The 24,812-nt window shown below is 52.5% G+C and overlaps 1 protein-coding gene across 1 annotated transcript; it reads left to right on the top strand.

The window, feature by feature from the left end:
- Window positions 1-23,765: 23,765 nt before the first annotated feature.
- Window positions 23,766-24,407, top strand: LOC105914215 (predicted GPI-anchored protein 23). Its single transcript, XM_012845260.1, has one exon. It carries the CDS (start codon window positions 23,766-23,768, stop codon window positions 24,405-24,407), a length of 642 nt encoding a protein of 213 aa, XP_012700714.1.
- Window positions 24,408-24,812: the final 405 nt, after the last annotated feature.

The following is a 24,812-nucleotide window of genomic DNA, read 5'->3' as shown; positions in this document are numbered from 1 at the left end:
TATTTGACTAAATACGAACCTCCGTCTGAAAAAAGTTGGGCCATATGTTGGTTCATCAGCGAAGTAATCTTGATACAATCTCCAATGGCCCTCTTCTCGCTCACGATCAATTACTTTATGCCCAACCACGGAACCATCATGTTTTGGTGCACTGTCACTTTGATAATGACTATGAACAATATGCGCAGTGGAAACAAAGAATTTGTCCTCCTCATCCGAAGAGGACGACTGTAGAACCTGTTCCAATAAGGATGGAGGACGACTCATCGCTAATCAAGGGACAACGGCTGTGTTAAACAATGGTTGACAACAAACAATGGTTGGCGGCAATCACTGTCCAATACCCTTTATTGCCCAGCAAACCAATAGTGCCTTGCGTGTGATCGAGCTGTTGTAGGCCAGCTCGATGGACTCTGAACTCACGACACGGCGACTGCTACTGGACGTGATGAACTCTGTAGTCATAGAATACATACACCTTCAGGAAAATTAACTTGAACTTGTGAACCAAAAGAATTCCATTGTCGATAAAAAAACAAGTATACAAGGATACGCAAGATACATCTACAGGTACCTACAAATATTTGACACCTGATTGGAGACTAAGATGCATCTGCAGGTACCTACGTTGTTCCTCAGCTGCAGTAGTCTTGTTTTTTTCCTTTTCTCTTGCCCTGGATCAGGGGAGGGCGAGACCCATATGTTCAGATGCGGACGGGCGTGATGGAGAAGATTGACGAAGCCAGCGAACTCCGGCGGCGGACGCAGCACGGTCCAGTTCTTGGTCTTGACGTCGAACAGGTCTTGACGTCGAACACCCAGACCGCGTGTCACGCGCCGCCGCCCTCGCCGTCGAGAGCACAGGGTGGATGGCCCATCTAAATGATGTGGCCCAATTTAAATATTTTGGGATCCAACTGTTAGGCAAACTCTTGGAGAACATGGTTAATTTTGGGTTCAATAGATTTGGAATGGCTCCCAATACAGGTATTTTAGGACTTGTTTTATGGACCTCTCTTGGAGATGCTCTGAGTGGCCTAGCTCGATCTATAGCCATATTAGGTCCAATGGGCAGCATCCCGGGGGCCCAAACGCTGGTACCAACGAATGGCCGTATTAAGATGCGTGCTTGTGGTGGGCCTCTTCTTCATCTACTGTATGATATTCTGTGGGCTTTGATTGCTTTTGTGCCAAATTTATGTGTTTGTTTTTTCAGTTTTATGTTCCTCTCATCCACCACTGTGCGTATTCTATTTACCTGTGGATTTCACTTTCTTTGGCTCGATCCAATTTATTTTCGTTATCATTTCCCTTTATTTGTTTTCTCTCTTCTCGTTCTGTTTATTTCATATATAAATTAATACAGAATAACATAAATTTTTAATGATTTTTCTATTTATAACATAGCAACTATCCTCATGAATCAAATATGTTTAAAATAGTAAATCAGTCTCAGAGAAAAAAAATACTCCAAAGTTCAAAAGTACGCGATCCATCTCACCATCCTAGTGATTTGGACTATATAAAATATAATAGCTAGAGGCCTCTGCGGTCCTGCCGATTCCCTCAAAATAATTTAGACTATATAATTTTTTTCTGAACATAGGCAACATGGTAAATACTTTGTTGTATTAAAAATGCCTATACTTATTGTGAACAATTCCAAATTTTTGTTACAAATTACTTCTTATTGTGAACAGTTCGCTAATAGCTTAATAAGTGCTGCGAAACCTGAAGTACTTTACTTTCGGTGATTCAATCTCATTAAAGAAAATGATCGGCGTGATAGAATTAGTAGTACCAGTAGTAACCCTCAGCCTGCAGGAAGAACTAGCCAACTAGGGCAGCAGCCAGCAGGAGGGCGCCTAGTCGAGGCTGTCAAATTATCGGGTACTTTTCTGGTCAAAGTGGTCCAACACGAAAATGCCACGGCTGGCCCGGTCTTCGAACTCATTCATGCGTTCCTGTCCGTCCCCGTCGCGACTCGCGAAGCGGCCGATTGAATATTTCGCCGGCAGGTTACGGTTGCATCTTGCTCCGTCGTCCGAGTTCCAAAACCAACCAGGCATCGACCCAACGATGTATCAATGCACGTACCCGGACCCAAGGAATCCAGTCTGCCGTGCATGTTACGACGAAGTTTGAATGGTGTTTTTTTAAAAAAAAAGTCTCGAACAGCTAGAGACGGCGACCAAGCTAGGCTGCTCTGCTTGAGAGCTCTCGCGTGGTCGGCAATGTCACTCAGGGAGTGTTTGGTTCCACTGTTGCTAAAGTTTAGTAACTTTTAGGTGCTAAACTGTCAAACACTCTTGCTAAAACTTGCTAAAGTTGAGTTGCTAAAGTTTAGCACTTTAGTAAGTTTTTGGTTGCTAAAACTTGCTAAAAGGTGGGTTGGACAACCGGCGGAACCACCTCGGATTAGCTTGATTAAGCAAGGTTAAGTCGCCTAACATACGACACTCCTGCTTAAACCGAGCTAACACGGGGTGCCGTCGGATTTCATCCGATTTAACCACTTAACAGGATCGAGTCTAGCAAACCCACACGAAGGTGAGCGGTTACAGAGAATACAACGAGTCCACTGAGTTAAGCAGATCTTACTCAATTGGTTCGGCCATAAAAGTTTACATCAGAGTTTTATATCAAAGAACAACAGATAAAACACTAGCGGAAGACTTCGTCGGGGTCGGACGTCTGGGCGAGGCCAGCCATAACATCACTGAGTCCTCTCCTCGCCGTCCGAGGAAGAGTCCCACTCAACCGTCCAGCCTGGCGGGAGCTGGGGCGGCCAAGCACCAACCAAAAAGGGGTCGGACGCGGCAACTTCACCTGAAAACAGAAGCCACAACAAGGCTGAGCTACTAAGTTCAACAAGACTTAACCGATAGGAGTAAGGACTACTCCACCTTCTAGACATGCAAGGCTTCTTGGCGGAGGGGTTTGTTTGCCAAAAGCACTAAGTAACCTGATTTTCAAGTTTTAGCTCCAGTTCTAGATTCATTTACCAGTCTAGGTTGTGCAACCTATTCTAAGCAATCATAGAGCCAAACAAGATGTGCAGATATAACAAACAACATTTGCCATCATCAGATTCCTCCATTACTCAGGGTGACATAGCGATCAAGAAATCTCAGACTGTGAGAGGCAGACGAATTGATTCGAGTTCTTTAACCATGCATGGTGAACCTAGCCCCACGACATCCGCGCACCCGGAGGTCGCTTCCTGTGTCGGCCTTCCCCGTCAATCCCCTAACCCGTGTCGGGCCCATTTCCTTTGGTGCAAGGTTCCACAGACCCGGCCTCTGCCGTCCTGTGACCACGCTTTGCCACCACGTGCGTCAACCAGCAGGGGAAACTCCGTTCCAAGAACAATGGGGCGACCGCTCACGTCTAGGTTCAATCAGGTACTAGGCTTCCTCATCCCATACTAAGTATGAGGCTAGTACTTTCAAACACTTGATCACGAACACCACCACTGTCGGGCCTTAGCAAGTTTTCATAGACAGACGGGGCGTCCATCCGACCACCAAAGAGTTACCAAACCCTGCCCCGTCTATCGTCCTTATAGTGGCAACAGGAGAGTAAATCATGCAACTCCTACAACTCGCGAGTGACAGGAGATCACTCGGCTTTTACCGTCTCCTATTTAAGCAATGCCACTACTCGGTCCAACAGCTAGTGCTCATCTCAAGGGTTACTAGGTCGTGCATCTAGGGTTTGACACAACTCCTAAACGTAAATGCACAAACAGGCTATACGGAAGGCATGCGGAAGTTTGGCAAAACACGTAGGATTTTCATGCAACCGGGGCTTGCCTGCAAGCAAAGGGGACGGAAGCTGCTCGACTTCTGGGGCGACTTCGGCTTCCGCGGGCAGGAACGCGGCTACAGCTTCTTCGTCGGGCGCCGGGTGCAACTCGTAGAAACCGTCGGCGAGGTGCAGCTCTACACGAATGCAATGCAAGGGTCAGCTTAACGTTTGATTCAACAGCAACACTGGCTCGCCTGAGCCCAGAAACTTGCGACAAAGAGCAGGGGGTTATGGTGGTTCAAGAGAGCTGATGATGATCGACAGGTAAGGGTAGGAAGGGAAAACTAGTGGTCTGATCCTTGAACTAGAGGATGTGATAACTGGGGTCCTCAGACGTAAGCGCTGAAGGGTTCCCATGTTTTACACCTACACCCTCGAGTTGAAGGAAAAGATCACAGCCAAGCCCTCGGGCGAGGCGGACAAGGGTCGGCGGAACAAACAGGGTCGGACGAGACGGAACTGGGGTCGGGCGGATAGGAGGGGTCGGGCGAAGCGGACTTAGGGTCGGCAACTCACCTTCTTCCTGAAAGGAAAGCTTGGGGTCGGGAAGAGGCAGACTGGGGCGAAGGAACTAAAACTTCGAGCAAGGACTAAGATTGGCGATGCTCCGGCGGCGGCGCTGCTTCTTGCGGATCACAAGAGAGCTCTACGCAGCACAAAGGAGCAAGCTGCTGGGTGACTTGGAGGAACAGAGAAGGAACTGGGAGAGGAACTCTCAGGAACTGGGTGGGTGGCGCTAGGAGCTTGAGCAGGGAGCTAGAGAGGGCTAAAGGCAACAAAGGCGGAGGGAACTTCGATGACGGGGGCATCCCTTTTATAGCTGCTGGAGCAGAGGAACGGAAACGTCGCGGAGAGAGAGAAGGGGAGCGGCGCGAAGGTCGGGGGAAGCAATGGAGTGCTCTGCCGTGGCGGCGATTAAGCAAGCAGGGCGGTGCCGCAGAACTCTGGGAGTGACGCCAGCGATCATTGCGCTACTCCGTCAGGGCGGCGTAGGCGCTGGTAGACCGGTGGTTGGGATTTGGCGGAAAGCGGGCGTCGTCATGCGGAAGAGGTGATAGAAGCGACCGGTTAAACGGCGCTAGAATCGAGGGCGCACAGGCGAGAAGACAGGCGGACGCGGGCGCGGGGGATAGCGCGGAACAACAGATTGTCGGGCGGCTTCTGACAGAGCGGGGAAAGGGACTGTCGCGGCCGCGGTCGGGGTTGGCGGTGGAGGAATCGTCTTGTAGCGATGACCGGGCGGCGCAACTGTTGCTGGAAGGGACGGAAAAGACGGGCGACATCGATCTCTGGGGCCGGGATCTGGTATCGTGATGATGGGCGCGGGAGGCGAGGAACTGCAGAAAGGGTGCAGAGGGGCTTCCGCTGCCATTGGGGAAGGGGGCGCGAGGACCCACTTGGTCGCTTGCCAGAGACAAAACTGAGCGGCGGGCGTCGGAGAAGACAAGCCACGCGGCAGGAAGACTCTGAGGCGGCCATGCAACTCGAGTGCGGCTGGCGCGGGGGATCTGGAAAAAGATCTCACGGGTCCAACGGGGGATAGATCGGACGGGTGAGGAACATCAGCAGGATCCGACGGAGGGCTAAGCTCGCTGGGGTCGGGAAAGGAACGAAGCGGTAGGGGTCGGATCTCAGGGGTCGGAACTGGCGGAAGACTGAGCACTTAGGTGCGGTCAAACAAAATAGCTGACTATGGTTAAGGGCTGAGATCGAACCTAACTGGGAAAGGTTAGGGGTCGGTCGTTACACTATACCTCATTTATTGCTTGTCTCCCCCTCCTGCGCACCTTTAATAAGGGTAGATAGGTCTTTTTACAGTTCATTAAGAGCCTGTTTGGATATACACTCCTAAAGATTAGGACTCCACTTTTAGGACACTTTTAGGACTTGTGCATCCAAATATGGATCCTAAAAGTGCACTCATAAACTTTAGGAGGGTTATTTTGGACCTGTTTGGATATCTCATGTTAAACTTTAACCAGTGTTAAAATTTTAACACTCTCAAATGGAGTGCTAAAGTTTAACACATTGGGGTGTTTGGATGGTGTGTTAAACTTTAACACCTTTGATGGGAAATGACTCTATTGCCCCCTCATTTATGGCCGGCGGAGAGAGAGGGAGGAGAGAGAAGGGGGCAATGGTGGGAAAAAGTGAAGAGGGGGACCACTTTTAACAAGTTTAACAACTTTTAACACCCCCTTGAGGTGTTAAAGTTTTTGGGGTGTTAAACTTTAACACCTAAGTTTTAACACATCTGTTTGGATCTTAAAGTATTAAAAAGTGTTAAAACTAGGGGTGTTAAACTTTAATACCCTCAATCCAAACAGGCCCTTTCATTAGGAGGGCCAAGGCATCCTAATGGGTTCTTTTTCTCCTAAAAGTGGTCCCCAAAGCTCCCTTTACCCCTGTTGCCCTCCCGAAGCATTTAATGACGTGAACAGTGCAGGAGCATTTAGAAGGAGTAATTGGGGGTAAAAAAGTCATTTTCCCTCTAACATCCTAAAGATTAGGATTCCATCCAAACAATCCTCTCCTAAATTTTAGGACTACAAATTTTTGGATGCTAAACTTTAGGAGAATCCTAAACTTTAGGAGTTTGTATCCAAACAGGCCCTAAATGCCTTTTAGCAAGAGTATCCAAACAGTTTTTGCTAAAGTTTAGCAACTTTTAGCAACTAAAGTTTAGCAAGAGGAACCAAACATGCCCTTAGATCTCCACCACGAGAAATTCTGTAGTGGCCTGCGTCCTTTTCTTTTCTGATAAAAGAAAGAACCATAAACTAAATGGGGTTTCATTCCCTTTTCTTTCTTTTTCTTTTTGTCTGATGTGAGCACGTGATGAAGAAGGTTTGTCCACCTCTAAGCCCCAGCATACATGTCATGTTCAAGAATTGAATGTCTCTCGTAATGCTAAGGGCCTGTTTGGATCCATGAGCTAAATTTTAGTTCTACACTTTTAGCTCAAAATTTAGCTCTTGGGATCCAAACAATTGGCAAAAGGGGGCAAAGAACTAAACTTTGGATTAAAAATTTTAGCCTCCAAATAGGCCCTAAAAGGGGCTAAAAGTGCTCCCGGATGCCACTTTTCTCTCCTTACCCCTTCTCTCTCCTCCCCGCACTCTCTCTCCCTCCCTGCAAGCTCCGCCCAGACCCGCCTCCTTCACCGGCCCCGCCGCCTCCGCTCGGCTCCACGGCGATGCCACCTCCTCCTCTGCCTCCGCCTTGCCCCCGCCGCTGCCGCCGGCCACCTCCTCCTCCACCTCCACCTCGCCCCCGCTGCCCCCCTCCTCCTTCTCCTTCTTCACCTCGCCCCCGCCACCGCCGGCCATCTCCTTCTCCTTCTCCGCCTCGCCCCCGTCGCCACCTCCTTCTCCGCCCCCGCCGCCACCTTCTCTGCCGCTGCCTCGACCACGCCGCCGCCGGCCTCGATGACGTCGGCCGCCAGATCTGGGGACCGCGGCCACCGGCAGGAGGGAGGACGGGGAGGAGGCCGTCGGGGTGGCGCTATGCTCCCTCCACGTCTCGGTTGATGGAGAGCTCGCATTGGCCATCGGTGACGCCGTGCGGCCGCCCACGTCCGGGGGGCTCCTCCCTCGCCGTCGAGGACTCCGCCATGTGGAGCGCCATCGACAGCAAGAAGGCGCTCCAGGTGCGCCACCCCTCTCGCCCGAGGTCTCCTTCGTCGCCGCCGCCGCAGTCTCTGGGCAGCGGCACCTCCATCCCCTTCGCGCCCTTCTCCCGCTCCGACAAGCTGGGCCGCATCGCCGACTGGACGCGCAATCCCGTGGGCCCTACCACCTTTGCCGCGGCCTCCCGCGACTCCGTCTTCGACTTCACCTCCGCCCTCTCCATGTGCTACTAGCGCCACGCTGGATCCGGGAGGCGGGAGCAGACCCGTGTGCTCCCGGTGCCGCGTTGGAGGAGCTGGCGGGCACCGTGGTGGCGCTCCCGGTGCCCTCCGCCGCCACGGCCGTCTCCGCGGTGGCGGCACTGCTCGACTCCGCCGGCGGGGACCTCCTCCCGTCCTCCCATGAGAGTGCCATCTCCGTTCTCGCCGCCTTCGCGTCCGGGGAGAGTTGGCGGCGTGGGACATCGGCTTCTTTGCGCAGGTCCCCTAGCATAGCGGCAGCGGTCCGCTTTCCCTGTTCTTGGTAGCGCAAGCTGCCGATGGATGGTGGCGTGGGGGAGAGTGGCGGAGGTACCAGCGCTGGAGCCGGTCCACGCAAGCGACGCTAGTGCCCGTCCCTACAGGCTGCCTGCAGCGGAACCGCGGAGGAAGCCAGGAAATCTTCGGCGTGTTCACTCCATCGGCGACATCGCTTCGCAAATAGCCCAGCCTGTACGTGGTGCCGTGTACATTGCTCGTCTGCAGGTATGTCAAGGGAGGGGCAGTGCAAGAAACGAGCCAGAGAACGGGCGGTGCAGCGAGCAAGAGCACAAGCAGAAGGGGTTAATTAATGAGGGGCAAATCAGTCATTGTTTGAAGGAAGATTAAATTTTAGCCCATGGATCCAAACACCCTAGCAGAACTAAAGTTTAGGGATTAAAGTTTGGGAGCTAAAGTTTAGCTCATGAACTAGTGATCCAAACACCACCTAATGTTCTTTGTATAATGTGTAATCATCATTCTCTGTCCAAGTTTTGAGGTGTCTGGTTGGTTGGTTGGTGGTGAGCTTTTCTTTTTTCGAATCTATTCGATATGTATATCCATGTCGCGTGAAAGATTTATCATGGATCAGTACTCGAGATCTTCCCCGCCATTTTCAGGTGCTGAGTACTTTTCTGCCACCTTTTCCTAGCGAACGGGTGAACAGATTGATCGAGTGCCACTGTTGAGAAAAAAACAGAGTTACCTTGGAATCAGTGCGGCTTCATTAATGACGTCATCTAGCGGATATTCCAGTGACCTCGCTGACCGCACGTCTAGTCCTGGGTCATCATGATTTGGGTATCGCATCCATCCAGGTACGAGCAAGCGGGTGATGCTTTTGGGGATGTTTGTCAATAAGGTGTTAAAATTTACCACCCGTCACATCAGATGTTTGGATGCTAATTAGGAGTATCACATATAGGTTAATTACAAAAAACTAATTGCACAGATGGAGTGTAATTCGCGAGACGAATCTATTAAGCCTAATTAGTCCATGATTTGACAATGTTGTGCTACAGTAACCATTTGCTAATGATGGATTAATTAGGCTTAACACATTCATCTCGCGAATTAGCACATGGTTCTGCAATTAGTTTTATAATTAGCTCATGTTTAGTTCTCCTAATTAGCTTCCGAACATTCGATATGATACTGTTAAAATTTAACACCTCGTATCCAAACACCCACTTTGACTGGGGGAGTAGAGGAAAAATTCCTTTGTGTTCCGTGTGAAGCCCCGGACGGTTTTATCCTGGTCGTCGATCATGCGTCGGTACACGTGAGATCTTGTCCCATGCACCTATGTATCTCACGTATTTCATTTTTCTGAACTGTATCTGCACCGGTGCTCAGGGGATGTTTGGATCCCCGAGCTAAACTTTAGTCCCTATCACATTGAATGTTTAGATACTAATTAGGAGTATTAAACATAGACTATTTACAAAACACATGCACAATGGAGGCAAAACGACGAGATGAATCTATTAAGCCTAAGTAGTCCATGATTTGACAATGTGCTGCTATAGTAACCATTTGCTAATTATGGATTAATTAGGCTTAATAGATTCATCTCGCCGTTCAGCCTCCATCTGTGTAATTAGTTTTATAATTAACTCATATTTAGTCCTCCTAATTAGCATCCGAATATTCAATGTGACACGTACTAAACTTTAACTCCAGGATCCAACACCCCCTTAGACAGACATGATATAAAGGCCTCGGTGTGATGGACATAATGGTACCTCGAGCTTCGGGAAAGATGCATCGACCGGCGCAAAAAGCCAACAACGACGGTACAGGAGGACAAAAAACTGTTTTTTTGACTTCCTTGCCCAATCCACGTGCCCCTACCGCATGCCTGTCCTTGATCTATACCACTCCGTGTCAGCGTTGCACAATGGGATATGTACACCGAACTAAATATTGCTCAAATCGCCCGATGTCGTTCATCCCCTGGGCCGGCCACCGGCCTGTCTTAGCCCTTGCCCAATTCATGTACACCCGATGTACATGCTGCTAGATCTTGTACATAACCTTTTTGGATGAGGAACCCCCACACGTCCCCCCACCCCCCCTCATGAGTATCATATGTCCCATATGTACCAGGTTGTCTTCTAGCTTCATCCGCCCCATCACCCCCTCTCCCCGCGCGACCCAGCAATCCACTATGGTTCTTGATCGGTGGTATGAGAGGGCTCCTGTGTTCCCCACCTCAGCTCACCACCCACATCACCCTTTAGCCTCCGCACCTATCGATCGTACATCGTACATCCCGCTCAAGCTCATCTAGGATGGAGTAACAAGATTCGAGATGGTAGTTCATCATCTACTATCATGAATCGGTGTTCCCACAAGGTTGTTTACACTGTGGTGTGTAAGTTCAGCGAATTCAAAAAGCAATGCGTTCGGAACATTAGATTCGATGGATACCATTAATCACCAAGGTAAACCTTAAGCTGTCGGCCTAGTTGTTTAGCAAGTTGGATGCTGATGAGAACATCGCCATGTTGGACACGCATGAGTCATGGTCTTCCCCAAGTTACAATTCGTCACCAACTCGGTCGTCGCGTTCGTTTCGGATTCAGCCGACACCCCTGCACGGTTTTGGCCATATCTCCCTCATACAACATCGAAATGAGGCGTTCTTTGATGCTTTGGAACGGGGACGATGACGGCGTTCTTTTGGTTTTGGTTCTAGCTCCAGAAGGTTCGTGGATCATTCTATGTGACCATGATAAGATGTTATGCCACCAGTTTTGGGACAACCTGGCCTTGTATCGTCTCGGGCCTTAAGTCCAAGTTGTGGTCGCCCCCTTCCTGGTCACCCCCAATCCTAGTTCGCCCCTTTTGATATAAACTCAGTGGCCGCCATCTTAGAAACTCGGGTTTTGTTTAGTTCTAGTTTTCCTTTGAGAAACTGAGATTGATTCGTTGTAACTGTGGCGACAAGTCCTTTTACAGTGATCCAGGGCCCCTGTTCTTGTTCTCCTCGACTGTGTCGATTAGTCCTTTCGAATTGAGAGCTTGAACCCTTCTTTACTTCATTCCTATTTGCAATATCAGATTGAGTGTTTATAGTTTCTTGCTTGTGTCCTTTGATTCGCTTGCAGGGAAAACCTTCTCGGTGAGGTCAATCAAGTTGTGCTTGGTTGATAACCAACGGAGTAGTGGTGTAGCAGTTGTAGGGATTCGAATCGTGTCTGATTAGAAACCCGGATCGTCAACGTCGAGTCTCCACCAATTGAATTTATCACTACCTTTCGGAAGATCGGGCCAGTGCTACATCAAGTGGTATCAGGATTCTAGGTTACCCGTGAGGTATACTATCATGTTTCCCCTTTAGATTCAGTTCGTGTCCAACACCTATAGTCCACAAAAAGCCCAAAAATATTTACACTTTCCGCTGTCCTATCGCCTTTTTAGCCTTTGCAATTTCCGTTTCAGATTCGCTTTGTTGAGTTGTGTCCGTAGTCGAGCCTTGTTGCTGGTTTAGTATGTTCGTGGTCGTAGTTTCAGCCGCCTGTCGCTATTTGATTGTTTCTGCCGCTATCCCATCCACCTTTACCCAAACAACAAGTTGAGCCCCCACATTACTTGACTTGCCCCGCTAGCCGCCTTGTGTGAACTCTCACCGCACAATCCCTAGATAGGTTGCAAGGCGCATTGTGTCGCCTTTGCATTGCAGCCCTTCTTGATTCATCTGGTGAATACCTAATTGCTGCATACCAGGGATGTTCGTGCCCCTATATTGCTTGCTAAGAAGCTTTGCTCAGCCGTGATCAGTGTTGGACAGATAGGGACACTTTGCCTTAGCTGCCGCCGCCCTACCAGCCGCGTTGTGCCTCTCCGAAAACCCTATTTCGGGCGACCTTCCTTAAAACAGGCATAACTTTACGCTCAGAACTCCGATTGAGGCAAAAAAAAAATTTCAAATCTTCAGAACAAAAAGTTATACATATGATTTAACATTTTCAGTGTTTTTGCGATTCTTAGATTTCCCAAAAAAAATTAGAAACTGGGAGTTTCCAAGCCTCTAAGTTGTTGCACGGTTTTCAGCAAACATGCCTGTTTTTCTGTAGACCATATCACACCTCTGTTTAAGGTGCAAATATTTGTGGTTCCATCTTGTGTGATTCCTATTCAGAGAAAAATATAAAAAATAGTTGAGAAAAATAAAAAAGTGGCTTCATACTACTCCTGGAAGGAAAAATAGGGAAAAGAATTAAAACAATTGCATGAGTTGTTGGTTGCTTGTTCTTTGATTTCTATCCATCGTCGCTCATTCCATCTTGTTGTGCTACGTCTAGGGACACATCTTAGCCAGCAACTGTGACTTGTACTTTGGATACTTATTGAACTTTGCTAATCTGCTTCGGCTATTATTTTTCCTTGCTACCATATTATGCCTGCCCAAAACTCCACATATACTTCTTTCAGCACAGGTTCACCTTGCAACTGTTACACCCAAGCTTGACAATAGATTGTACTGCCCTGTTGGCTTTGGTAAGAACACTTCAAGATGGTAGTAAGCCGTTTGAGATATTGCTTTCCACTTTCGCCACCACCCATTAGTTGCTAGTTGATAGGGATAATACTTTTGTGTTGTCTTTTGCTGTCTTCTAACCATGTCAGGGAAAGGGAAAGGAGTGGAGTCCCCTTCAAACTTCAATGAGTCTGTATCCAAGGATGAGCTTACGAAGCTTCTTGCTGTGCACCTACATCGACAGGAAGTTTGATGACTTGATGCGCAACATTAACATTCTGGTTATCCGGATTGAACATGTTGAGCAACGACCTACCCCAGTGCCGCCACGCCGACCCACCCCTCATGATGATGGTCTGGAGGATGATGATGACGCTGATCTTGATAATGATGCATGTGACATGGACCGTCTTTGGCGTAATCGTCGTGGTATGGGAGGTAAAAATCATCACCATGGTAATAACGATCCTTTTGCTAAAACTAAATTTACCATGATTCCTTTTGCTCGTAATGCTGATCCTAAGGCTTATTTAGATTGGGAACTTGCTGTTGAACAAAAATTTAATTCTCATTTAGTTCTTGTTGAGCATAGAGTTAGGCTTGCTACTAGTGAGTTTACTGGTTTTGCTCTCTTTTGGTGGAATGATCTTTGCAATAATAATAATGCCAATGCTGTACCTCAGACTTGGAATGTTTCAAAACAATGTATGTGTTGGAGGGAAATATCAACGACCTCCTTATGCTCCTTAAACAATGGTCATAAGGGTTCGGGCCCACCTGCGGCGACAAGAACCTCCGCCAACTTGACACGGACAGGAAATATCCCACTTCACCTCGGCCAACCCATGGTCCTAGGGTCGGACGCACCCGACCCCTCGCCGCAAGGCTCCGCCTCGCCCAACCCCGGGCGCAAGGGGTCGGACACATCTGGGCTCACAAGACAGGGCTTCACCTCGCCCGAGGGCGGGCGCGGTCCAGCGAACGAGGGCACGGATCTCGTGGGCTCCCACCGATCTCGCCATAAATGTGACCTGCGGGGCGCCTGTTCGGAATGCGGCTCTGACGCGTAGAAAGGCGCCCGCGCTCCTCGACGTGACCCGCCACAGTTTTTAGGCGGCGCACTGTAGCCACGACCGCACGGGGCTACAGCTGCACCATCCAGCCTCCCCTGTGACATTCGTCATAGGGCACTCATCACCCACGCCGCCAAACAAAGGAGGGAGCGCCGTCCGATTTCACGCTTGGCTCGGTGGCAGGGGCGTGTTGGCCGCGCCTCCCAGTCGGCACGCAAGGCTACAGAGGTCAGCCGCCCTCCCCAACATGCACGACTGCGGCGGCCAGACATCATCACCATCACGCATGGCTACAGCGGTCGGTCGCCGCACATATCCCACACGCTCGGCTACAACGGCCAACTGGAGGGTCGACGGTGGGGCCCCACAATAGCCATCCCCCTCCGGAGGTCATGCTGATGGGAGACAGAGACCGGGAGGGAACGCGGTGACTCCGGGGGCCCAGTCCCTCTCCCTACGGTACCCGGAAGGGAAGGCGGCGACTCCGGAGGCCCGGTCCTTCTCCCTGCGCTGTTACTTCCCGGTTTACTTTCTCCACTCCCCTTCGGCCCCTGCCTCAATTGTAACTCCTGTGTCCTCCTTACGCTATAAAAGGAAGACCAGGGTGTTCGAGACGGGGACAGCTCCCAAGCCAACCGAACACCCCCAAACTCACACTCTCTCTTCACGAGCATCAGTGCACACCCACAGAGACTTGGGACAAGTTTCCCTCTCTCACCCTTTTGTAACCCCTACTACAGACTTTGCACGAGTAACACGAGCTATCTCCCACACTGGACATAGGGCTATTCCTGCCCGAACTAGTCTAAACCGCGTGTCCTCTCGTGCAACCATCTGAGCCTTACGCGCATAGAAAACAAATTCACTTGCCGTAGTCTTGACCCGTGATTCTTGACAACGACAATATGAAATCTCGTTTTGTTCCTCCTTATTACCAACGTGATTTTCGTATGAAACTGCAAACTTTAAAACAAGGTGAAAAAGGAGTAGAAGAATATTATCAAGAATTGCTCATTGGTCTAGAACGTTGTGATATACATGAGGATGATGAAGATGTTGGAGGTATGCCCTAGAGGCAATCATAGAGATGATGATATTCCATTTGTATCCATGATTTGTATATTGTGTTCATTGAATATCCATTAAAGGCTACTTGAATTGATTTGCAATTATGTGAATTGTATGTGAAACTCTTTACTTGTATGGTTATTCTAAAGTTGTCCCTAGTCGGATTTCATGTGAGGACACACATGAATATTAGACTAGCACATGTATTAGTTGATGACTATGTTTCACAAGTCATGGACATGGAGATGTTGAACTAATAATGTGGACACATGTGGAGACATGTGCTAGGACTGACCCAACACGAGAAGTAGTTCTCTCTTTAAACAACATATACGCTTTGTCCTTAGACCTGAGATTGTCGCATGTATTCTAGATGTGGATCGACCTACTTAGGGGCTATCAAACGTTACGCCGTAACAGGGTAGTTATAAAGGTAGCTTTCGGGTTTGTCAAGAAGCATGCTATGAGACATGGTCAATCAAGATGGGATTTGCCCCTCTCTGATTGAGAGTGATATCTCTGGGCCCCTCGAGTGATCGGATCCGAAAATGCATGGCCATGCTACGTACGTTTAAGAGTTAACCTATAAAGGGATTTCGAATCACAGGATCGAGAAAGAGCGGTCGGCTTGAAGCTAGACCAAATATCGTGAGGCAAAGGGAATAGCATGTATATTATGTTGTCATGGTTCGTCTGATATGACCTTCGTGTGCATATAGGAATTGGCACGTCTTGCTAGAGGCCGCTACCGACTATTGGGCCGAGTAGGAGTACTCGGGCCATGTCTATACGTATCCGAACCCATAGGGTCACACACTTAAGGGGCTGGAAGCCCAATTCGGATCTGATCCGAGTTGGATTAGGTTTAGAAGTACTAATGGGCCTCGGACCCAAAGGCCCATCAGGAACCTCTATAAATAGAGGGGTGGGGGTGCCCTAGGGTTCACACCTTTTTGGCGAAACACACCTGCCGCGCCTCCCACGCCCTCGCCTGTTGCAACTCGCGGATCTAGCAGTCCGGCTTGCGACGCTTCCTCCCTGCACGTGTGGATACCTTGGAGGTGTTGCGCCTGCAGCACTTGGACGAGCCGCCGATGAGCCACGACGAGCCGATGACGAGCCGCGGCACGAGGGCGATCTTGCTGCACGTGGACGAGCTGCTGAGGAGCTGCTGGACGTTGACGTGATTGACTACGTACGACTATGTTGATCGACTACGTACGACTATGTTGATCGTCTTCACTGCATCGACACAAATCTACATCTTCCGCACCAGTAGTGCGTCGAGTGGTAATCCCGTGATCCTTATATGGCAGTTCTTCCTGGTTTTACACGGTAGAAATTTTGATTTACACTGGTGTAGCCTACCTCGTATCCCAACAGAAAATACTTGTGGTAGATTCTTTGGTGGTTTGAATTGTGATATATAGGATATTCTTGATTACAAAGATTGGAATAGGTAAAACCAATTATATAATCTTGCTCTTAAAGCTGAAAGAGAATTACAGGGACGTCGTCAACAACACACTTTCAGGTCCAACCCTGGAAGATCTTTTTCGTAGCAGCGTTCCAACATCGACAAGCCCAAGGCTTCTGTTACCCAGCTGCCAGCGACACCATATGCTACTACACATGCTTCTGAGGTGACCTATTTGTCTCCTGTGCAGTCCAAACCGCAGAAGAAAGCTATGGCCCTGGTGCGTCATCGAACTGCTCCAACAAAATTGTGTGCCACCGCTGCAAGGGCATTGGACATGTCATGAAGGATTGCCCAAATCGTCGTGCTTACATAACCACCGCTGATGGAACAGGTTATGTAAGTGCTAGTGATGTTGAAGATGAATAGGTTCTTGCTACTAACAGTGTTGCAGATGAAGCGAATAACGAGGAGGGGGTTGCCATTGATTCTCTGGCTACCTCGGTGGGTTATGAGAGCCTTCTTGTGCAGCGGGTGTTGACTTCCCGACTGGGACATGAGGAAGAGAAGCTCCAACACCACAATTTGTTCCACATGTTTCTCACCGTCAAGGATCACCGTATTCTTACCATTATTGATAGTGGGAGTTGGAACAACTTGGTGAGTTCAGATTTGGTCGACTCCTCGAGTCAGCGACGCCCGAGGAGCGATAGGCTCACCAAGAGGTGCGCAACCTGCTTGAGTGCGCCGCAGTCCAGCAGGCGGAGAGCTCCGCGTCCTAGTGACGCGGGCACAACGCCAGCACGGCAGCGCCCACCGTGCCTCCGAAAGGTGTGGGGAGTCTATCCACCAGCCTTCCCCTGGAGGGAACCAGGACGCACCCACTCGACAGACCCCACCGCCTACAGGTGGTGGGGCACCATCCGTCCATCGACGCGTGGGTCCCATCCGCGACGCCCGTGACACCCTGGATGCGCGGAGGTGCTCCCGCACGGGCAGGGAGGATGGAGCGGACCACGGCTACCATGTCCACTGTGGTGGCCGATATGATAGCGAAGAATATCGGAGCCCGAGTCCCAACCTAGCAAGGCCCAGGGCCTTCTCCGCGCGCATCCTGAACGCACCGTTCACAGCGCGATTCAGGCAGCCCACCAACATGGCCAAATACTCCGAGGAGACGAACCCTGGGCTTTGGCTCAGCGACTACTGGCTTGCATGTCAGGCTGGTGGGGCAGATTATGACCTGTTCATCATTCGCAACCTCCCGCTGTTCTTGGCTGACTTGGCACGAGCTTGGCTGGAGCACATTCCGTCAAGACGGATCCGTAACTGGAACGACCTGAAGGAAATATTTGGGGGGAACTTCCAGGGCACGTACATGCGCCCCGAAAACTCCTCGGATCTCCGAAGCTGCCACCAAGGGTCAGATGAGTCCCTCTAAGACTACATCCCGCGCTTCTCGAGGAAGCGCACTGAGCTCTCCAACGTCGTCGACGCCGACGTCATCGTAGCCTTCTTGGCGGGAACCTCCTGTAGGCCCCTGGTCCACGAGCTAGGACGAAGGGGCCCACGGACCACCGAGGAGCTCCTCAACATCTCCTCCACCTTCGCCTCGGGCGAAGAGGCCGTCAGGGCGATCTTTGATCACTCCAAAGGCAAGGCGAAGCGGGAGGAGGACGCCGACGAGGGCACCTCCAACCGCCAGTAGAAGAAGAAGAACAAGCAACGGTGCGAGATTCCCCTCGTGGCTGTTGCCGAGCAAAAACGGGGACAGCCGCCTCCCGATAGCACCCCTGGCTTCTTCGACAAGTTACTTTAGGGACCATGCCCGAACCACGAGTTCCCCGCCAAGCACGCCTACAAGGATTGCAGCCTCATTAAGAGGTACTTTGTGGGCAATCCGGTGAAGGGCGACCGGAGACGGAAGCCCGAAGAGGAAAAGAAGGACGGCGGAGAGAAGGAAGACGGCTTCCCCGACGTGGACGGCTACTTCATGATCTTCGGCGGGCTGGTGGCCTACGACTCCAAGCGCCGCTGAAAGCTGGAACGCCGCGAGGTCTACGCGGCCGACCCCGCTACCCCGACCTTCCTCAACTGGTCAAGGTCGGCCATAACCTTTGACCAGTCCAACCACCCGGAGCGTGTCCTGCAGCCAGGATGCTACCCTTTCGTCGGCACAAAGCACCTCACCAAGGGGCTCATGGATAGAGACAGCGCCCTTAACATCCTCTACGCCGAGACCCTCGACGCCATGGAGATCAACCGATCCTGTCTCCGTCCCAGCGAGCCGCCATTCCACGGCATCGTGCCGGGAAAACGGGCAATGCCCCTCGGGCAGATCGACTTGCCCGTCACTTTCGGGACTCCTTCCAACTTCAGGAAAGAGACCCTCACTTTCGAGGTGGTGGACTTCCATGGGACCTACCACGCCATCTTGGGGCGGCCATGTTACGCCAAGTTCATGGCCATCCCCAACTACACCTACCTCAAGCTCAAGCTGCCAGGGCCCAACGGGGTCATCACCGTCGGCACGTCTTTCCAGAAGGTGTATGAGTGTGATGTAGAGTGCTGCGAGTATGCCGCGGCCGTCACTTGTTCGGAGGACCACGTGGTGTGGCTTGTGGAGGGCACCGAGGATCTGCCCGACTCCCAACAGTCCACCACCTCCTTCGAGGCCACAGAAGGCGTAAAGGAGGTCCCCCTTGACCCCAGCTGCACCAATGGCAGAACGGTGAGGATAGGCGCTACCCTATCTTCCAAATAGGAAAGCGTGCTCGTCGACTTCCTTCACGCAAATAGCGATGTTTTTGCGTGGAAACCCTCGGACATGCCAGGCATCCCAAGGAAAGTCGCCGAGCACTCCTTGAACATCAAGGCTGGCTCCAAACTGGTGAGACAAGGCTTGCACCGTTTTGATGAGAAGAGGCGCAAGGCCATTGGTGAGGAGCTCAAGAAGCTTTTTGCGGCCGGGTTCATCAAGGAAGTGCGTCACCCTGAGTGGTTAGCCAATCCTGTTCTTGTATGAAAAAAGAATGGGAAATGGAGAATGTGTGTTGATTATACGGGTCTCAACAAAGCATGCCCGAAGGATCCGTTTCCTTTGCCGGGCATAGATCAGATAGTCGACTCCACCGCAGGGTACGAAACCCTCAGCTTCCTTGACGCGTATTCCAGTTACCACCAAATCATGATGAAAGAGTCCGACCAGCTCGCGACCTCTTTCATCACCCCTTTCGGGCCCTACTGCTACGTCATGATGCCGTTCGGCCTCAAAAACGCAGGGGCTACAATCCAGCGATGTATGCTCAAGTATTTCGGGGACCTCATTGGGCGAACCGTTGAGGCCTACATAGACGACATCATGGTCAAGGCCAAGAAGGGCGACCAGCTCGTCCCCAACCTTGAACGGGCCTTCGAAATATTGAGAGACAAGCGCATCAAACTCAACCCCGAAAAGTGCATTTTTCAGGGTCCCAAGGGGCATGCTGCTCGGCTTCATCGTCTCCGTGCGCGGCATCAAAGCCAATCCGGAGAAGACATCAGCCATCAACGATATGGGGCCGATCCAAAACCTGAAGGGAGTACAGTGCATCACGGGATGCCTTGTGGCGTTGAGCCGCTTGATCTCACGCCTCGACGAACGAGGACTCCCTATCTATCAAATCCTGAAGAAGACTGACCACTTTGTGTGGACCACCGAGGCCCAGGAGACGCTTGACCAGCTCAAGCACATCCTGACGAAGGCCCCGATCCTGGTCCCATCGACCGATGGGGAGCCACTCCTGCTCTACACCGCGGCAACCACCAGGTGGTTAGCGCAGCTCTAGTGGTGGAGCGAGAGGAGGAGGGACACACCCTCAAGGTGCAGCGCCTAGTGTACTTTGTCAATGAGGTCTTGTCCAAATCCAAGGCCCGCTACCCTCAAATCCAAAAGCTCATATACGCAGTCCTCATCACGAAGAGGAAGCTGCGCCACTACTTCACCTCCCACCCAGTGACGGTCGTGTCATCATTCCCCCTCGGCGAAGTGATCCGGAATCAAGACGCCATGGGGCGGATCGCGAAGTGGGCGCTCGAGCTTATGGACCAGGGCATCACCTACGTCCCCCGGACAGCCATCAAGTCCCAGGTACTCACCGACTTTGTCACGGAGTGGACGGAGATCCAGACACCATCAGCGCCAGAGAAGCAGGAGTACTGGATCATGTACTTCGACGGGTCACTAATGAAAGCTCGCGCCGGAGCGGGTTTGGTATTCGTCTCTCCCCTCAGAGTGCGCATGAGGTACATGATTCGCCTCCATTTTCCCGCATCTAACAATGTCGCTGAGTACGAGGTTCTCCTCAATGGGCTTCGCATCGCCATCGAGTTGGGCATCCGACGGCTGGACATCGGGGTGACTCTCAGCTAGTCATCGAGCAAGTCATGAAGGAGTGGAGCTACCACGATCCCAAGATGGCAGCATACTGCAACGAAGTCTGCAAGCTCGAGGACAAGTTCGATGGTCTGGAACTCAACCACGTCGCAAGATGCTTCAACGAGGTAGCTAACAAGCTAGCAAAGGCGGCGTCCGGTCGAAAGCTAGTCCCCGATGGTGTGTTTATCGTGACCAGTACGAGCCCTCAATCCAATGCAAGGAGCCGGGAGAGGCCAGCCACACGTCACCTGTCCCGGACTCAGGAGCCAACCCGGGAGAGGTCGGCAGCACACCACCTATCCTAAACTCGGAGGCCGATCCCTCTGACCCCGAGGTCATGGAAATTGACACGAATCCAGCGGGGGGTCCACCTGACTGGAGAGCCCCATACCTCGATTACCTCCTTCGCGAGTTGCTCCTTACGGACAAGATAGAGGCGCAAAGAATTGCCCGCCGCACCAAATCCTTTGTCATCATCGACTAGGAGCTCTACAAGCGGAGCCATACCAGCATCCTGCAACGCTGCATCCCGATCAAGTAGGGAAAGGTGTTACTCCAGTACATCCATGCCGGAGTCTGCGGCCACAATGTCGCACCAAGAACCCTTGTCAGGAACGCCTTCCGACAGGGCTTCTACTGGCCGATGGCGGTGGCTGACGCCACCCGCGTGGTGCGCACCTACGAAGGGTGCCAGTTCTTCGTGCGACAAACTCATCTGCCTGCCCAGGCACTCCAGACCATCCCCATCACGTGGCCCTTCGTGGTCTGGGGTGTGGACCTTGTCGGGCCCTTCAAGAAGGCGCCCGGGGGCTTCACCCACCTACTCGTCGCCGTCAACAAGTTCTCGAAGATGATCGAGGCTCGATTGGTCGCGCAGATGAAGTCCGAACAGGCGGTGCAATTCTTCACCAACATCATCCATCGTTTCGAAATCCCCAACTCCATCATCACGGACAACGGCACACAGTTCACCGGGAAGAAATTCCTCAAGTTCTACAATGATCACCACATCTGAGTAGACTGGTCAGCCGTGGCGCACCCCCGCACGAACGGACTAGTTGAGCAGGCCTACGGCATGATACTCTAGGGCTCAAGCCACGAATCTTTGACTGACTCAACAAGTTCGGCAGTCGATGGGTTGCAGAGCTGCCCGCAGTCATATGGAGCCTGAGGACAACTCCCAGTAGGGCAACGGCTTCACCCCGTTCATCATGGTCTACGGGTCCGAGGCAATCCTCCCCACTGACCTGGAGTACGGGTCACCAAGGGTCAGGGCGTATGACGAACGAGGGAACCAAGCATCTCTCGAGGATGCGCAAGACCAGCTCGACGAAGCGCGTGGCATGGCCCTACTGCACTCGGCCAAGTACCAGCAAGCTTTGCGACGGTATCACAGCCGTAAGGTATGGGGCTGAGCCTTCAACGTCGGTGACCTGGTGCTTCACCTCTCCAAGACAAGAGAGGTCGGCACAAGCTGACCCCTCCATGGGAAGGTCTTTTCATCGTCGCACAAGTACTACGCCTGGGCACGTACAACCTAGCGACCCCCAACGGGCAGGTCTTCACCAACGCTTGGAACATCGAGCAACTAAGACGTTTCTATCCTTAGCTACTATTTCCAAGTTTGTACATACATACTTCTATCATCTTTTAGTTTCTGAAAAAGGGGCGGTTTTGAGTTGCCTTCGCTAGAGTTTCGTCCCAAGCTTAGGGATATCCGACCCTGGTTCTGCCCCAGGGTTGCATATCCCTCAGGGGCTATCAAGGGCTCTGGCCCAAGACACTTGGCTTCTTCTCAAAATACTATTTTTCCAAACCGACCCCCTTCGTAAACGTTTGGGCGTGAAAAGAAAGGAGTGCGCGAACGATGCTCGGGCAAGACCGATCTGACTGCGAGAAACCCATGCCCCAACGGCTATGGTGCCTTCGCTCATCGGCGCTTCCTGACGCGTCCGAATCGCGCTCTGATTTTTCCAAACCCAAAAAAAAAAGAAGAGGATCGAAAACTTTTTCGAAAAATTACACAAACAAAAAGGCCTCTGTGGCCATTGCAGAAGCAAGTTCGAAATTACTTAACATATTTACATATTTTTGGGCATCTGGGCTCGATACAGCTAACTCGTCCCCGGGTCCTCTGGTGGGATGGCCTCATCCTCCAGGAGCTTCACCAAGGCTTCCGCTGGATTGAGCACCGACGCGTCGATCTCGTCCAGCTCGGCCTCGAAGTAGCCGGAGGCGTACCCCGCGCTCATCGCGCCGAAGTTGATGCCAAAGTAGTGAGAGCCGAAGACGCCGAAGGCCCGCCTCACGCCGACGTGGAGCGCCTCCCGAGCGATCTCACGGGCCTGCCGCTACATCCCAAGGACATGGGCTGCCAGCATGCTCGTCCCCTCCTCTTGGACCACGTTGAGGTCCTCGCAGATGATACGAATAGCGTCCCGCAGGTTGGCGAGCTCAACGTGCTCCGCATCGTCAGCGTCCCTCAGCCGGGCGAGGTCGGCCTCAAGGCCTATCTAGAAAAGCCTGCCAAATCAGAAACCAGCGCAATGCCGCAAAACAAAGGAATAACGAAAGCCTTACCCTCAGATTTAGCTCTCAGCAGACGTTCCCGATCGAGCCCTTGGGACACGGCGGTCTGAAGCCCCTGCATTTGTGAATGAAGGCGACTGACCTCTGCCCCAAGGTCGGCCACCACCCTCTCGGCCTCAACCTTTCGGCCCGCCTCGAGGTCGCGCTCCTGCCGAGCCGTGTGCCATTCATGCCGGATACGCTCAACAATTTTCTAAAGGGCCTCGTGCTCCTTCCTCAACCGTGCAAGCTCCTCAGCATCGTGGCGAGCCTTCTCGGCAACGGCTTGGAACTCCTCGACATCAAGACGGGCCTTGTCGACGACGGCCCGAAACTTGTCCTCCGCCCTCCGTGTGCCTTCCCGCGCCTCCTTCTCCTGCGCTCGCAGGTCGGCGGCATTCTGCTGGGTGGCAGCGAGCTGCCCGGTCAGCTCCCCGGTCCGTCGCACCTCCCTGGTGAAGCGCTCCCAGACCCCCCGCTCACACCGAAGCAACTCGAACTTCCCCTGGCTGCATTCTTGGAGGGTCTGCAGAACAATTTACGCTTAGGAACCGTCGGGAGAAAGAAGGGACGGAGAAATGAAAGAAAAATAACCATCAAAGCGAACACCGTACCTGACCGCTGAGAACAACTACATCGTCCAGCTTCCCCATCACGGAAGACAGGGCGGCACGGATGTCTTCGAGTCCGCCCTGCACAACCTGCTATATTTTCTGCTCCCCCTGACATCGTCCAGCACAGTCAGCCCTCCCCACGCGTTGGGGTCACGACCAAGCGGGATGAGGGCACGGGAGGACTCTCCGGCCCGCCCCAACGCCGCCACCCCCATCGTCGCCGCCGGAGCGGACGCTGCCATCTCCGCCGCCGCCGCCGTCTCCGCCACCGCCGCTGTCTCCGCCGTCGCCACTAGGGCCAGCGCCACCATCTCTGCCGCTGCCATCGTCTTCGTCGTCGCCGCCGAAGCAGGAGCTACCGTCTCCACCACCGCCGCCGTTTCCACCGCCGTCGCTGCCACCTCCGTGACCAACGCGCTGGACGCTGACGCCTTCCCCACCGGCTCCTCCTCTGCCTCATCGTCAAGGTTTATCACCTCGCCGAACGGAGGAACCCTAGGGACGGTACCTTGTCCCGCGGGGTCAGCTGCGGGGGCAGAGGGCGGAATAGGGGTCGGCCAAGGCTCCGTGCCCGACTGCGGCACCCTTTCTATAGCCGCCGCCGCAGAGGCCGCCTCCGCAGGAGGCACCACAGCCTCTCCAATGACACCCCCACTCGCTCCGGGCGGGGCCATGGTTGGCCCCGCGGAGGCGGTCGACACCCGGAGCGCCTTCTTCGACGCCAGCGGCGGGACGAAGTCTCGAGGAGCAGCACTGCCAGACAATGACAACTTCATCAAAAGCAGCTCGATGCTACGAAAGGAATAAGTTACGTGAGAACTTTCCACTTACCTCGCCGTGGCACGAGGACGGCGAGCGCGCTTCGCCTCCGAGCTTGACACCGACCCTGGGACATCCGATAGCGGCCGCTTGTCACTACCCCTCTGCTCGTATGACGCAGGCAAAGGGTCGGGGGTCGGCTTCGTCAATCCTCGAGGCGCGCCCCTCGCCGACTCCTAGGGCGCGGCCCCAGAGCCGCGCAGGGTTGGGCCCCAGGCGGGCGGTCCGCTCGACCTGTCCCCCGCGGCTGGTTGAGGGGGCTGCTCCTAGATGACGAGTGCACCCAGCATGAAGACCGGAACGTAACCCTCCTCCTCCTCCTCCTCGGTCTCGTCCTCATCATCATTGTCATCTTCATCATCCGACACAACCGCGCCCCGCCGCCACCTTTGG

This window comes from Setaria italica, chromosome IV (assembly GCF_000263155.2).
Source record: "Setaria italica strain Yugu1 chromosome IV, Setaria_italica_v2.0, whole genome shotgun sequence".
NCBI classification, from domain to species: domain Eukaryota; kingdom Viridiplantae; phylum Streptophyta; class Magnoliopsida; order Poales; family Poaceae; genus Setaria; species Setaria italica.
This window is presented reverse-complemented; position numbering and strand designations above follow the sequence as displayed.